Genomic DNA, 15,818 nt, shown 5'->3' with positions numbered 1-15,818 from the left:
TATTCACCATCATCACTGAACCACACAGACCTGTTGACCAATGTAAAATGTAATGTAACAATGTTTGCACATGTTGTCTTCTACCAATGTAAAATGTAATGTACCAACACAACTCGCTCGTTCAGGACACGTGCCGACTGACACGAGGGGAAACAAAGACATGACAAATTAATTTTAGTTACAATACGGACACAACACATAACATATAGTTTTAGGAAAGGTCTGCCTCCTCACTATCTATCACTAGTTCCCTAGTTCCATATCAGTTTTACCAGATGCCTTGTTGAGAGAAGGAAAAGTTCACTTTCATATCACGAGGAGAAGTTCACTTTCATTTCACAAAGAAAAGTTCACTTTCATTTCACGTGGAGAAGTACAGTTTCATTTTGACTGATGGACCCTCCCATCAATGCAGAGACCAATATAAAGGCAGAGACATCTACGTTGAACAATATACCGTCAAGATGGTGATTGAAGTCATTTTTGTTGCGATGTGCCTGCTTGTGTCTCAAGGTAAGAAAATTATGTCATCTGAAAATGAAGTAATCTGTTGAAATGTGACAGGGGCAAGACACACTAATTCTTTGTTCATTTAGTTCTTTTAGAACATGTAGCACATTTAGTTGCTTTGGACAAAATAACTTAAAAATCAACTTAAACTTTAATCATCCCTAGCAAAAGGACTGCAGTGCATTACATGCACTAATGTGGGTGGATCTTGCAGTGGAGACTCACAGCAGTGTCCCGCAGGTGCTGACTCGTGTGCCAGCGCCACCGCTGCAACTGTAGCAGGTGAGAAACTGTACCCTTCACTTTGACAAACACTGACAGTTGATTGAATACATTTTTTATAAAAAAGTTTTTACTGTAGATAAAGAGAGAAGCTTAACTTCCTTACACTGAAGTCTAGACTTCTTTCTTTTTGTGTGGTTTCTATCGGTCCATCAATTGGATTATGGGTTTGTGTTTTCCTCATGACTACATCATTTTTGTTGTTGTTTGTTTGCAGGGGGTTCAACTGCTGAAGTAAATGTCAAAAGCTGCGCCCCATCTGCACAATGTATCAATGGTTCCCTGAACTTAGGAAGTGTAAGGGTCACACAGAGCACCTTGTGCTGTAACACTGACAACTGCAACACCGGAAGTCCTCCAGGTATTTATTTTGTGCTGATGGAATCTAATGATGAATCTAATGTTCAGGAAGGAGGCTATGGGATCAATTTAGTGACTATTTAGTCATTGTCTTCTTAATCTAATGCCCAAATCAATTGTTCCTGCCCTTTTTGGGTAAAACAATAGAAATTCTACAAAGCTGAACATGAAAGCATGGTTTATCTTTCAGCTCCAGTAGTTGGCACGGTCAATGGGAGGCAGTGTTTCACCTGTGAGTCGGCGGACTGCTCATCAAGGATTCAATGTGCCGGTGATGAGGATCGCTGTCTCTCTGCAACAGGTGTGTTTATTTGTGGGAGTGTGGTGTGTGCAGTACTATGTATTTTGAACAAAATGGCAAAATATATTTCTACACGGTAGAAGAGCATACCAGTCGAGGGTATGTAACACTGTAAGAGTGGAAAAGTATAACTTTAGTTATGTAATCTATTGCTTTATTGTTATGTATTGATATATGATTGTTTCTAACTCTCTCCCTCTCTTCTGGTTTTCCCTTCCACCACTAGTTAGTGCAGCTGGACAGAGCTCTACCATAAAGGGCTGTGTCACCCAAAGTATGTGCTCTGGAGGGGCTTCACAGTCGCTGGGCTCGGTGTCTGCGGAAGTGACCTGCTGTAAGGGGAATCTGTGCAACAGTGCCTGGAGGGCTACACACAGTGTCCTGTTCCTGCTGTGGCCCCTGGGCTCTGTTCTGCTCTTCCACTGAGCTGGCTTCATCTCAGGGTGATTCTTCTGCTTGGAGATGGGCTGCTATTTTCAACACAAACTTGTTAATGGCTGTGAAAGCAAATAAACAAAGATTTGTTTTCATGCATGTGTTAGCATGTGTTTGTTTTCATTCATGTGTTCTTAATATTTCAGAAACTATTTAAATAACTACTGGACACATTTATATCACGTCCGCTTTCTTAAATGTTTAAATCCATTTAGGAAGAAAACAAGTGGTCATTAAGCAATTTCAGGACGCTCATCACATCTTGCTAGGGCCTAGGTTCAAAAATCCCAAAGTGTCCCTTTAATTGAAACAATGAACAATTTACATGTGGTGTGATTGTTCATTTTATGTGAACTTGGAACTCACCTGAAACATTTATGGGTTTCCATTGATAGTTTTGCCTTATAATTACCAGTGAGAGAGAGAGAGAGAGAGAGAGAGAGAAAGAGGGAGAGTGCGTGTGTGTGTGTGTGTGTGAGAGACAGTGTGTGTTTGTGTGTGTGTGTGTGTGAGAGAGACAGTGTGTGTTTGTGTGTGTGTAAAAAAAAAAAACATTGCAGAGGGTAGTAGGACCGCAGTTGCAATCATCCTTTGAAGTGTTTGTGCCATTGATTATTCCTATAATAAAACGAATTTAATCATCTTCTGGGGTTTGACTTGAAAACTAATGTAAGCATCTTTTGGGTTTTGACTTGATGCGGCTTTCTGTTCCACCATTTCACTCTGTCTGGTATTCCCTGGTTTCCCTCCTAGTGATGTTGGTATGTATTTGATTTGTTTTGTTCGCCGAACATGACTTTTGGGATGTATTCAGGGTTATTTGGTAGTTGGCTTCCACCATCCAAGGGTTATTGTTAGGACTGTTTCCCAGAGACACAGGGTGTTGCATTAATAACTAACCATTTCCCTCTTCTACCTTAATCACACAGATTACACATTCACTGGCCTTAGCATAGCCACACACACCAACACTCAAACTTGCGCAGACCATTGATAGCACCCGGAGCTTCTCGTCAAACCTGCATTCTATGCTAAGCAGAGTTGGTTAGCTGGTTGTTCAGTTAGTAATGCATTTTTTTGGTTCCCCTGCCTTGTTGTTCCAAAGTCCTGGGTCTGAAACACTCTGGATTACAACGGGAATAAGGGATCTAAAGCACTTTACTGAAAAATGTAAAAGCATGAATCTGGCCTTAGCCATCTAAATAACAGCCTGAAGCTAAACCTCTTTGGAGGACTGAGTATTGCAGAGCAGTTGGACGAAGGGTACCGAATTGGCATTCGAAAACATGTAGTATTATCCAGTGTTTCTGAATCTATTCTGCTCTAAACCTCTAGTATAATCCAGTGTTTCTGAATCTATTCTGCTCTAAACCACTGGTATCATCCAGTCTTTCTCACTCTATTCTGCTCTAAACCTCTACACCCTGTGTTTTTTTAATCTACTCTGTTTTAAACTTCTTGCACACAATGTTTCTGAATCTAGTCTACTCTAAACCTCTACTACCCAATGTTTAAACCTCTGGAACCCAACCCAAAGTTTCTTAAACCATTCTGCTCTAAACCTCTCATGCCCAATTTTACAGTTTGTTTAGAGTTGTTAATGGACAGTGTTGAGCACTGTGTTTTCATGAAATAAATCTTTTTTTTTTTTATATATATATATATATTCTACTCAAAACCTCAAGCAGTTGGGGTGAGGAGGGGCGCAACAGGGGTGAGGAGGGGCGCAACAGGTATCAAGACAGAGATTGGTCTATTGGCATTTAATTCTTTATATCAAATTGCTTTTCCTTTAGATCTCTGACAGGCTGGCTCGCTGGTTTCTGTTCATGTGGTAAATATGAGTTTAACAAATATAATATAGAGGGACTTAATACACATATACACATAACACCCTCCATGAGATTTGGAACTGTTTTAGATGTGTTTATTGTAACCATTGGAGGGTGCTGCCTGTTGATTGGGGGGGTGCTGCTGTCTAAAGGGGTAAACTCGAACGGATATGGGAAACTAGAATGCTTTACACTTCTCCGTTCCATTCACACCATCAAAATCAGGGACGCACACAGAGAATTGGGGGACAGGTACTCAAGCTAAAAAGGGCATCCTTCTCACTGACAGTTATTTACGAAAACTAAAGTAACCTGCAGTAACACACCTTTAATACTTATTGGTATTTGGCACCGGTGTGTATTATAAGTGCATTGGTGTAGGCATTATGCTCTCCGTTCGAGGAAGGGCACCAAATGTTGCCGTCTTAGACTCTATGACATCGGGCTGAAGTTCTGAACAAAGATTTCTCTTAATTCTTAATTCTTTGTGTAAAAAAACACGTTAACAACAAATCTATTTTGGGTATTTCTTACGTGTGCGTACCTACTCTGGTGGTGCTGCCATTCATGACTCTGTGTGTGTGTGTGTGTGTGTGTGTGTGTGTGTGTGTGTGTGTGTGTGTATGCATCTTTCAGGTGTGGTATGTATTATAAGTGCAATGTTGTAGGCATTATACTCTCCGTTCGAGGGAGGGTACAAAATGCTGCTGTCTATGACACTGGGCTAAAGTTTTGAACAAAGATTTCTCTAAATTCTAGATTTTTTAATGTTTCAGGTGTGGTAGTGTATTACAAAAGTGTAATGGTTATGCTTTGTATTCGAGATTGGGAGCAAAATGTGACTATGAGCTTCAGACAGGGTTGGAGTTTTAAACAAAGATTTCTCTAAATTGCATCAATAGATTTTGTTCATTCGTTGTGTATATGTTTCAGGTGCGGTAGTAAAACATGTGAAATGGTGTATTATGGCAATGGTGTGAATAAGGACATTTGCGCAAATAATTTAATATGGAGTGAATTCATGTCAATGGATACTATAAGCTTAAGAATAACAGGTACCCACAAAAAAAAGTGACAGGCAAACTGGTTTTTAAGTTTAATGGTTGGGCATTGCCCAACTTAGGTTAGGTTGGCCTATTTTTTTTCCACACACATACACGCTCACACAGGGTGGGATCTTGCCTTGCCTGCTGATGGGTGCGGTTTATCATTCAGTGTTACGGTGGGTGTTCTATTTACGCACACCCCTTCCTGTCCCTGATATTCTATGCTACCAAGGAACAACCTGCTTGTACACTGAAGTAGGCTTCACCCTAGCTGTCCTAATTAAGTTGTAATGTAGGCTAGACCCGATTCATTCCAAATGGCACTGCTCAGGTTACAGATGAATGCATTTTCATTTTGTAATATAATGTGACAAGCAGAACATATCACTTTTGATCGCTCTATTGCTCTAATGGTTTTTAGTAAAATAAGGAACTGAAACGACTGATGTGATCATTTCCAAGGGAGCAGAGAGCTCCATGGCAACACGGGTTACATTAACTGATAATGATTTCTTCAGATTTCTTCAAGCCCTGGTTGCAGCAGTGTCATTTCTGAGGAAGCACAGTGCTCAATTGCAACATGATCACAAGTACAAATATGCTTTACAACACAGGTTACGTTAACTGATAATGACATATTGAGGTTATGAACCAAACCAAAAATGTTTTTGTATGTATATAACGTCTCTGTGCCCATAACTAAATTACTTTCATTGTTATTTTGCTAAACTCCCTCAATTTACCCAAGCTCTTCATACGTTACTTACAGGTCCAAGTTGAAGACTGTTTTACTTGTTAAGATGGTACTAAACTGACAAGTAAAACAACAGTCCCGTTTTTTTTAGACAAGTGTTAAAGTCGATATAAAATGGTGCAAGTTAAATATTTTCTTTTCTTTACTGTTTTAGTTATAATCAGATAATACAAAATCTAGACTCCAAAAATATAACATGCCTTGCAATTACATTTATTGTTGTTTCAGATATCTCTTTACTTTCTAATTACTCAAATTACTCTTTACTCTCTAATTGTCTTGATGAAATTCACATTTGGAAATGCAATGCCTTGCATATTATGCTTACTACCTCATTCATAAATAAACAATGCAAATGGTCATGAGGTCCAGTACAAATGGTTATTAGTGGAGGGATTGACACAAAAACAAAATGAGACAAATAGGCAAGAAGCGCAAAGCATTTATTTTCTTTAAAGGAGAGGAGACACACAAATCTGTGTAACATCAAGGGCGTCATGAAAAGTTATGGAAATCTCTGTCGATTGACTTCAGCAAAGCGGTCGTCAACCAACTGGATAGCTGGCCATGTTGGCGATGCCACAAACATTTTTACCCTTCTTGATGTGGATGTAGCCATCATCTCCCCAATTCTTGCCCCAGCTGCCAAAATACAAAATACTTGTTGATGCACCAACAGGCAGATAAAACAGGCTCAAAACACACAATTCAGCCATGTGTAAATGGCTCTACCCAAAGAGACTGCCTGACCAATGCCCTGAAAGCTGACTTTTAAACAGGTGTTTGGCACCCCCTATGGAACCTAAAACAGTTGTATTGCAAATGCATTATGACCAGATTATGACGTGTGCTTGCTTCCTGGTGTGTCTGTTACGAACCTATTTTTTTTTAAGTTATTTTTCCCAAGCGAGTTTGGCCCACCCTGGTGGTGAGTTAATATTGTTTTAGTTGTGTGCCCTGTTTGTCACGTCTTTTTCCCATTTAGTAAATTGAGGTCATCATTGGCCGACGCTTAAGGGCTGCCTCATTGCATCACAAGGAACCACGCCTAGGAGATCGTCATTATGTTGGACGCAATCATTTTTGGATTTAGCTTTTCGTGGACATTCGGGCCTTTGACCAACTTGATTCTGTTGGAACATTGCGCAGCCTCACCGTGCTGCCTGGCCCCAGCTTTTGTGGACTAGAAGGTCCTTTGTTGCAGTTTGTGTCTGCCTTACTAGCATTTGCTTGCCCGTTTGGCGTCTGTGTTACACCTGTGGTCTCTTTAGACCAGTGGTTCTCAAAGTGGGGGAACATTCTCCAGGGGGGGCGCGATGTCACAGACGGAGAAAAAAAAAAAAAACTACCGCCGACCTGTCACTGGTTAGTGAAAGCTCCCTCAGTGGCGAAATGCAAGGGGCTGGACTGACCCAAACAAATCAAATACGGTTTTGCTCCTGATCCACCAATCAAAACAGAGTTTTATCATTTGAACACGAGTTGCACCTAAGTTTCCGAGTATAAAAAAAACCCTGCAGGCATTGGTAAGCGCTCACCCTGACGACACTCTGCAGAGTTTGTTCAATTTCTCTTGTTTCCTGTATCATTCAGATATTCATTGCTTTATAAACAGTCTTTTTGAAGACTCACTGCTTCCTTAGTAATACCTTACTGCGCTTGCAGTAGGTCTATTCGTAGCCTATTCTAAGGAGTAATTTGCTCCACAGTCTTTTGAAAAAGCTCGTAGCCCCGAGAGCTATCCTAGCTAGCTACCTTCTTCCAACTGCAGCTAGCCCTTTTCTCCTTAACACCTACCTTTACATTTTTGTATCATCCACCGTGTTGCAACAAATAAAACACCAGCACTTGAATACTATTTTGTGCTGTCCCTGTCTACATTGTGTACAGTTAGTTTTGTTAGGAATCATTGCCTAGCACAGCCTTATCCTTATCCATTATTCGTGTCGTTCACAACCACACATACAAGAACAGACGTTGAAATTAGAACTTTATTAACAGCAAACAAACACAACTATGGACACGTTTCTGATTCGTAAAAGTCAGAAAGAGAAGCCTGTGGACTTCTTTAAACATGAACGTGATGGCCTCCAGCAACAACGAACCACCATCTCCAAGCAGTGTCTGGAGGCATCTAATGTAGTTGCTCATAGAATTGCTAAGCTTGGCCAACCCCATACAATTGCCGAAACACTGATTTTGCCGGCCGCGCAAGACGTGTAGAATAGGAGCTAAACTCAGCGCAATACCTATGTCAAATGACATTGTATCACGCCGAATATCAGAAATCAGTTTGGGTCCTATTTCAAAGAGGACTACCGTTCATTCGCCTAAGTTCGGGATCCATTTCTCTGCTCAGCAGACGAGCTGTCAATAGACATGAAAGAGCAGCTGAAGAGTGACAGTAGACTTAAGCATCTCCCCTATTTCGTCATTCTGGATAGCAATGATCAGCTTTGCGACATAGCCTTAAAAATGCTCCTCCTTTTCGCGTCGACATATTTGTGCCAGGCAGGCTTTTCAAGACTGACTGCGCTCAAAACTAAATACCGCAACCGCGCACAGATCGAGGATGACCTGAGGATATGTTTGTCAAACATTGCCCCAAGATTTGAGAACCTTTGCAGTGCAAAGCAGGCTCATGTCTCACATTGACAGACCTGTAGGATTTTTTTTTGTAAAGATCACAAGAGGCCCATAATAATAACAGTATCCAAATGATAGCAATAATAACACTAATTATTATTATGATAATAATACAATAATAATAATTGGTCGATAATCATTAATTATAATAATAATAACATAATGATGGTGATAATAATGAATAGCCTACTAATAGGCCTACTATTACTGATAATAATAATAATAACAATAATAATAAATAGTTATAATAATTGTCTGTATGGGCCTAACAATAGCCTAACCTTGACATGTCAGGCCTATCAATAACAATATGCTATCTATCTATCTATCTATATATGGTGGTGTAGTTGAGGGTGGTGGCGACGGGCCACGGGCCGCGCGCTGGGGGGGCCCCAACTACCCCTAACCAGCTTTGGGGGGGCCCAGCTTGCAAAAGTTTGAGAACCCCTGCTTTAGACCCTTTTTGAGTTAAGGGTTAATAAAACCACTTAGAACAACCAGCGGTCTCTGCGTGCTACATCAATCTTTGCTACTAACTTGTCTGTAGTTCGTAACAGTGTGTGTGATGTGGTTTTTCCCCATGATGCCGTGCATGTGTGTTAGTGAGATTGTTAACGTTAAATTCTTAAATTCAGTCAATTTAACATGTATTAACACTACTACTACACTGTAAGCCCCAATAAGTTGAGTTTTTATTTAAAAAAATTGAGGGAAGTGGTTGCCTTAAAAACATCAAGTAATGTCTAATGAAAACTTGAGTACATTTAACTTAAAATCTATTGCAATATCAACTGCTTTGCAAAGTGATTAAACTTAAAGCATTAAGTTCAATGCACTTAATTCCGAAGTTGATTTCACTTAAAATATTTTGCAATAACAATCGCTTTGCATAATTACTACACTTAAGTGTGTAAGTTCAATGCACTTAATTACAAGTTCAAAATGACAAGTTTTTTATTTCACTTTTATTTCAACACTTTTTAGAAAACCAAAAATACAAAAACTTAAAAAATAAATAAATAAACGTTTTTTTTTATTTTTGTATTATTGCAACCAGTTAGCACCTACTCGTAAGCTTGCATCTTGTGGCAGCTTGCATTTCCCCAAATTAAGGCATAACCTGAACGTACACAGACATTCCTGATATAAACATGGAAAAGGCTCTGTTCTCGCTTAACTTCCATGTTTTACTGTAGTCTATAATGTTTAAATAGCTGTGCTCTCTTTTCACAGCTATGAGGACAGTACTTGCACTTCCAAAACATTATAAAAAAACAAGAGGAGCGATTCAATTAAACATGCTTCGCATTCAAGTTGTGACCACGTTAGGTTAACCACGGCTTGATTTGTAGTTTTTTTTTTTTCCAAATTAATTACAGACTTAATTTACTTAATGCTTTTCAGCTAACGAGAGCATTCACATTCCCATAATGCACTCTGGTCATGACTAAAACTCAGTAATTGAAAGCCACTTAACTTAAGTTAACACATGTTTACTCATTCGACTATATCTACAAAGTACTTAGAATTTTGTAGTAATGTCATTACACTTAGTACAATATACTTAACATTTGGTAGTAATATCATAAAACTTTAATTCTTTAAGTGAATAAAACTCAGTAATTGGAAAGCCACTTAACCTAAGTTAACACTTAGGTTTACTCATTCGACTATATCTAAAAGTACTTACAATTTTGTAGTAATGTCCTCACACTTAGTAGAATATACTTAACATTTAGTAGTCATAAAACTTAAATTCTTTTAAGTGAAAAAAACTCAGTAATTTAAAGCCATTTCACTTAAAGTTATTTCACACATTCGACTATATCTACAAATTGGTAGAATATAACTTAGAGACTTGTAGTAATGTCATCACACTTAGTAAAATATACTTAACATTTAGTAGTATTGTCATAAAACTTACATTTTTTAAGTGGCACTGTAATTAAATTTTTAAGTACAGTAGACTTGATAAGAAATTGGGGCTAACAGTGTAGCTCCCTCGTCTCTGTATGTGGTGTGTGTGTGGAGCGGGTGCGTGTGTGGGTATGCGCAGTTGCGAGTGAACGCGGTCGCGCTCAATGGAGAGATGGGGGAAGTGAGAGGGAGGCTATGCGCAAGCGCACAGGCGATAGATGCTGTGTGCGTGAAGTAAAGAGTGCGTCAGGCACCGACTAGATTGGGAATGGTTACCGGATGCGGCTGCGGGTCCGAGACCTGAACTCTATGTTTCTTAGGCGCCAATTTAGTTGGGGGGAGGTGCACAGAATGTAATGAATGCCTGAACAAAGGATTCTTGCCTTAAGGACTAAATCCAAGCTAGGCCTTAATTAAATACAAGATATTTAACAACACTGAAATCGCGATGTATGCGTGTATATGTTCAGGTGGTGATGTAAAGGGAGTTAGAGAGAGAGAGAGAGAGAGAGAGATGGTGCATGCACAAATCTATCTAACAATAGCAAAAGAACCAAGCAAGATTATCAGCGGTCAAAGACTGTGAATTTCAGATTGCATTTAGATCTTAACGAAATAAAATAACAACACTTCTCACATAGATTAACACATACATATAAAACTAAGTTCTGCCCAGATATTAGCCTTACTTGGATCGCTCTTGCATGGCGACCAAGATGTTTTCTGCGGGACTTCCGATGAGCAGCGTGGAACGCAGGACGTGGAATTGCCGGCACCTTCTCAGCTCGTCAGCTGAAACTCAGGACGGCCTGTGTTCGTCAAATGAGTCTCGAAGGGAATGAAAGTTATTTTTGTCGACATGAATAGATGAGGAGGGAACCGGTCGCCTTCTCTTATTCAATAAACTGCTGGGCTGCAGTAGTACTATCGATGTAAACTCTACAACTAAACGATTTCAAGTAGATTGGAAATTTGATCAGAAGTTCTATGGGCTACGTGTCGTCGTTACGTCGTCCTTTGTCCTGAGGAAGATTCTTCTGTAGAGTCAGGTATCTCTATTTGTGAATGGAATTCACTGCTGCAAAAACCAACGCGCGAGAGAGAGATATTCGGGTTTGTCGCTGTTTTTAAAAGGGAAAAAATGCGTCACCCTTTTTTATCACCTTGCTGGGAGCAATGCTGAGTCAATGAAATGTAGATAAGGAATAAAAGTGATAAGGGGACTCTGGGTAATGTAGTCTATGGGGGACCACCTACATGTTTGTCTGAAGTGATGAAGTGACCTTTGACCTTTTCACATCCATTGTATCACTGGGTCTGCATATGCCTCCTATAAGGAATAAATGCATTAATTTTACTCTAATCTCCATACTCACCTGATATATAGCATGTTCCACGTGCTTCGTTACTACACTTAACTGGAATAAAGATGATTGCTGCATCCAACCACAAAAAAAAACTTCCTTTTTCTTACAACGACAGATGCTGCCTCAACCCCAGAATAAACGTCCTTTTCTTACATATCACTGTCTGCCATTTGCCTCCTATAGGGATTAAATGCATTCATTTTACTCTAATCTCCTGATATATAACCAAGTCTGTTACAGTATCATGGCTTTATGTTTCATTCTTGACTTTAGTTAGTCAGTCATTATTCCTGCATCCCCCCACCAGCTGCTGTTACCTGCTCACTGCATGCCACAAGCCACGGCCCTCTGCCACTCTCCACAGCTGCACCCTCCCCAGGCGACCACACAGACCACACATCTTTAAAAGCAACGATGTGTGGGATTATTAACACGTGTGTGTCACACATCTGTGCTTTGTTGAAATGTATGGAGTAATCTCACACCTCTGTCAAGTGTACTGTTAATGCTCTGAGAAATGACTGATAGGTCAGCTGCCTCTAGGTTTGCTCGGCTCTATTCTAAGTGGACAGAGGAAGTAATTGATAATAAAATCCCTAATATATATGCAATCATGTGTTGAACAATATTAATCTAGCCGCTCTCAGCAAAAGGATAAGGCCCTGACCCGATTCATTCCAGATGGCACTGCTCAGGTTACAGATGAATGCATTTTCATTTTGTAATATAATGTGACAAGCAGAACATATCACTTTTGGTCGCTCTATTGCTCTAATGGTTTTTAGTAAAATAAGGAACTGAAAGACTGATGTGATAATTTCCAAGGGAACAGAGAGCTCCATGGCAACACGGGTTACATTAACTGATAATGATTTCTTGACCGTGTGTGATTAGATGTGTGGCGCCCCCATGTGTTCAATTGATCTGCTGATGTGTTGAATGGTTGATGCCTGTCCAATTGGGTGAGATTAGCAACATATTGGTGCTGTTGTCAGGATAATACCAATGTTATCTTGGTGGCCCTCGTGAACACAGTGTTACTGTTTATGCGCAATTACACCCACATTTATCCGGCACCCGATCACAAGGTAAGGTATCTTCGTCATTCTGATGCCCATGTGAGGCTGGCACCCATTGTACCTACAGTGATATCTTCCTCTATCGAATGCAAATTAAAATCCCAGTTTTACCAGATGCCGTGTTACATGGAGAAGTTCACTTTCATTTTGACTGATGGACCCTCCCATCAATAAAGACACCAATATATAGAACAACACATGTACGCTGAACTATTTACTGTCAAGATGGTGATTGAAGTCATTTTTGCTGTGATGTGCCTGCTTGTGTCTTAAGGTAAGAAAATTATGTCAACTGAAAATGAAGTCATCTGTTGAAATGTGACAGGGGCGAAACACATCAATTCCTTGTTCATTTAGTTATTTTAGTTCATGTAGCACATTTAGCTCATGTAGCACATTAAGTTGCTTTAGACAAAATAACTTCAAAATCAACTTAAACTTTAATCATCCCTAGCAAAAGGACTGCAGTGCATTACATGCACTAATGTGGGTGGATCTTGCAGTGGACCCTCACAGCAGTGTCCCACAGGTGCTGACTCGTGTGCCAGCGCCACCGCTGCAACTGTAGCAGGTGAGAAACTGTACCCTTCACTTTGACAAACACTGACAGTTGATTGAATACATTTTTTATAAAAAAGTTTTTACTGTAGATAAAGAGAGAAGCTTAACTTCCTTACACTGAAGTCTAGACTTCTTTCTTTTTTTGTGGTTTCTATCGGTCCATCAATTGGATTATGGGTTTGTGTTTTCCTCATGACTACATAATTTTTGTTGTTGTTTGTTTGAAGGGGGTTCAACTGCTGAAGTAAATGTCAAAGGCTGCAGCCCATCTGGTGAATGTATCAATGGTTCCCTGAACTTTGGAAGTGTAAGGGTCACACAGAGCACCTTGTGCTGTAACACTGACAACTGCAACACCGGAAGTCCTCCAGGTAATTATTTTGTGCTGATGGAATCTAATGATGAATCTAATGTTCAGGAAGGAGGCTATGGATCAAAGTAACTATTTAGTCATTGTCTTCTTAATCTAATGCCCAAATCAATTCTTCCTGCCCTGTTTGGGTAAAACAATAGAAATTCTACAAAGCTGAACATGAAAGCATGGTTTATCTTTCAGCTCCAGTAGTTGGCACGGCCAATGGGAGGCAGTGTTTCAGCTGTGAGTTGACGGACTGCTCAAAAATGGTTCAATGTGCCGGTGATGAGGATCGCTGTCTCTCTGCAACAGGTGTGTATATTTGTGGGAGTGTGGTGTGTGCAGTACTATGTATTTTGAACAAAATGGCAAAATATATTTCTACACAGTAGAAGAGCATACCAGTCGAGGGTATGTAACACTGTAAGAGTGGAAAACTATAACTTTAATTAGGTAATCCATTGCTATATTGTTATGTATTGATATATTATTGTTTCTAACTCTCTCTCCCTCCCTTCTGTTTTTCCCTTCCACCACTAGTTAGTGCAGCTGGACAGAGCTCTACCGTAAAGGGCTGTGCTACCCAAAGTATGTGCTCTGGAGGGGCTTCACAGTCGCTGGGCTCGTTGTCTGCGGAAGTGACCTGCTGTGAGGGGAATCTGTGCAACGGTAATGGAATTGCCTCGAGTGCCTCGCCTGCTACACAGAGTGTTGGAGTTGCCTCGAGTGCCTCGCCTGCTACACAGAGTGTTGGAGTTGCCTCGAGTGCCTGCAGTGCTACACACAGTGTCCTGTTCCTGCTGTGGCCCCTGGGCTCTGTTCTGCTCTTCCACTGAGCTGGCTTCATCTCAGGGTGACTCCTCTGCTTGGAGATGGGCTGCTATTTTCAACACAAACTTGTTAATGGCTGTTAAAGTAAATAAACAAAGATTTGTTTTCATTTATGTGTTAGCATGTGTTTGTTTTCATTCATGTGCTCTTAATATTTCAGAAACTATTTAAATAACTACTGGACACATTTATATCACGTCCGCTTTCTTAAATGTTTAAATCCATTTAGGAAGAAAACAAGTGGTCATTAAGCAATTTCTTCGTTCAAGATGAACATTACAGGACACTCATCACATCTTGCTATGGCCTAGGTTCAAAAATCCCAAAGTGTCCCTTTAATTGAAACAATGAACAATTTACATGTGGTGTGATTGTTCATTTTATGTGAACTTGGAACTCACCTGAATAATTGATGGGTTTCAATTGATAGTTTTTTCTTAGAATTAAACAGTGGGATGTGTGTGTGTGTGTGTGTGTGTGTGTGTGTGTGTGTGTGTGTGTGTGTGTGTGTGTGTGTGTGTGTGTGTGTAAAAAAAAACACCATTACAGAGGGTGGTAGGACAGCAGTTGCAATCATCTTTTGAAATGTTGCACCATTGATTATTCCTGTGATAAAACTAATTTAACCATCTTTTGGGTTTGGACTTAATGCTGTTTTCTGTTCCACCATTTCACTCTGTCTGGTATGTTTCCCTCCTAGTGATGTTGGTATGTATTTGATTTGTTTTGTTCACCGAACATGACTTTTTGGATATATGTATTCAGGGTTATTTGGTAGTTGGCTTCGCCACACCATCCAAGGTTATTGTTAGGACTGCTTCCCAGAGACACAGGGTGTTGCATGCATGACTCACCATTTCCCTCTTCTACCTTAATCACACAGATTACACATTCATTGGCCTTAACATAGCCACACACACCAACACTCAAACTTTACGCTTCACATAGGCTCATCCTATGTTCGTATCACATGGATTTTCACGAACGAGCAAACACACACATGCACGCGGAACTACGGTGACTGAACAAAGGAACACACACCCACATTCTTTCTGGCGTGCACCCAACAGCGCACACTCTCACACACAAGCTCTCACACACATACACACACACTATTTCTTTCACACACACCCTCCTTTAATTCATTAGCTAGACAGATTTAGTTATATTACATATTGTGTGTTCGTTCTGATCATTGTGTTAATAAATGTTTTGATGATATATGCTGGTCTATTTAATGTTACACAAGGATGAATGTTGCCAACCTCTTCAACCTTGCAATTAATAAGGTAACTATGGTTGTAGTAATTCATTTAATTATTAATCAGAGTTCCAAATTGATGGTTTAATATATTTTAGGAGACTGCTATATTACATTGAGACTGATTTGTGACTGATCTTTATCTTGACTGCTGTGGTGGACACTACACTTTGTGTGGCGCCCCCATGTGTTCAACTTAATTGATCTGCTGTTGTGTTGAATGGTTGATGCCTGTCCAATCGGGTGTTGTCAGGATAATACCAATGTTATCTTGGTGGCCC

General features: G+C 40.0%; 1 protein-coding gene across 2 annotated transcripts; it reads left to right on the top strand.

Moving 5' to 3' along the window:
• The first annotated feature begins 266 nt into the window (after positions 1 to 266).
• LOC116222382 (phospholipase A2 inhibitor and Ly6/PLAUR domain-containing protein-like) lies at positions 267 to 14,385 on the top strand. Of its 2 annotated transcripts, none has more exons than XM_042709034.1 (5): positions 267 to 513; positions 676 to 792; positions 1,010 to 1,153; positions 1,343 to 1,453; positions 13,986 to 14,385. In XM_042709034.1, exons 1-5 carry the CDS (start codon positions 465 to 467, stop codon positions 14,279 to 14,281), a joined length of 717 nt encoding a protein of 238 aa, XP_042564968.1. In that variant the 5' UTR covers positions 267 to 464; the 3' UTR covers positions 14,282 to 14,385. The 2 variants fall into 2 exon arrangements, with proteins under 2 accessions (XP_042564968.1, XP_031432011.1); XM_031576151.2 differs by lacking the exon at positions 13,986 to 14,385 and adding an exon at positions 1,680 to 1,983 and having other exon boundaries at positions 278 to 513.
• Positions 14,386 to 15,818: the final 1,433 nt, after the last annotated feature.

Source organism: Clupea harengus, chromosome 11 (assembly GCF_900700415.2).
Source record: "Clupea harengus chromosome 11, Ch_v2.0.2, whole genome shotgun sequence".
NCBI lineage: Eukaryota > Metazoa > Chordata > Actinopteri > Clupeiformes > Clupeidae > Clupea > Clupea harengus.
This window is presented reverse-complemented; position numbering and strand designations above follow the sequence as displayed.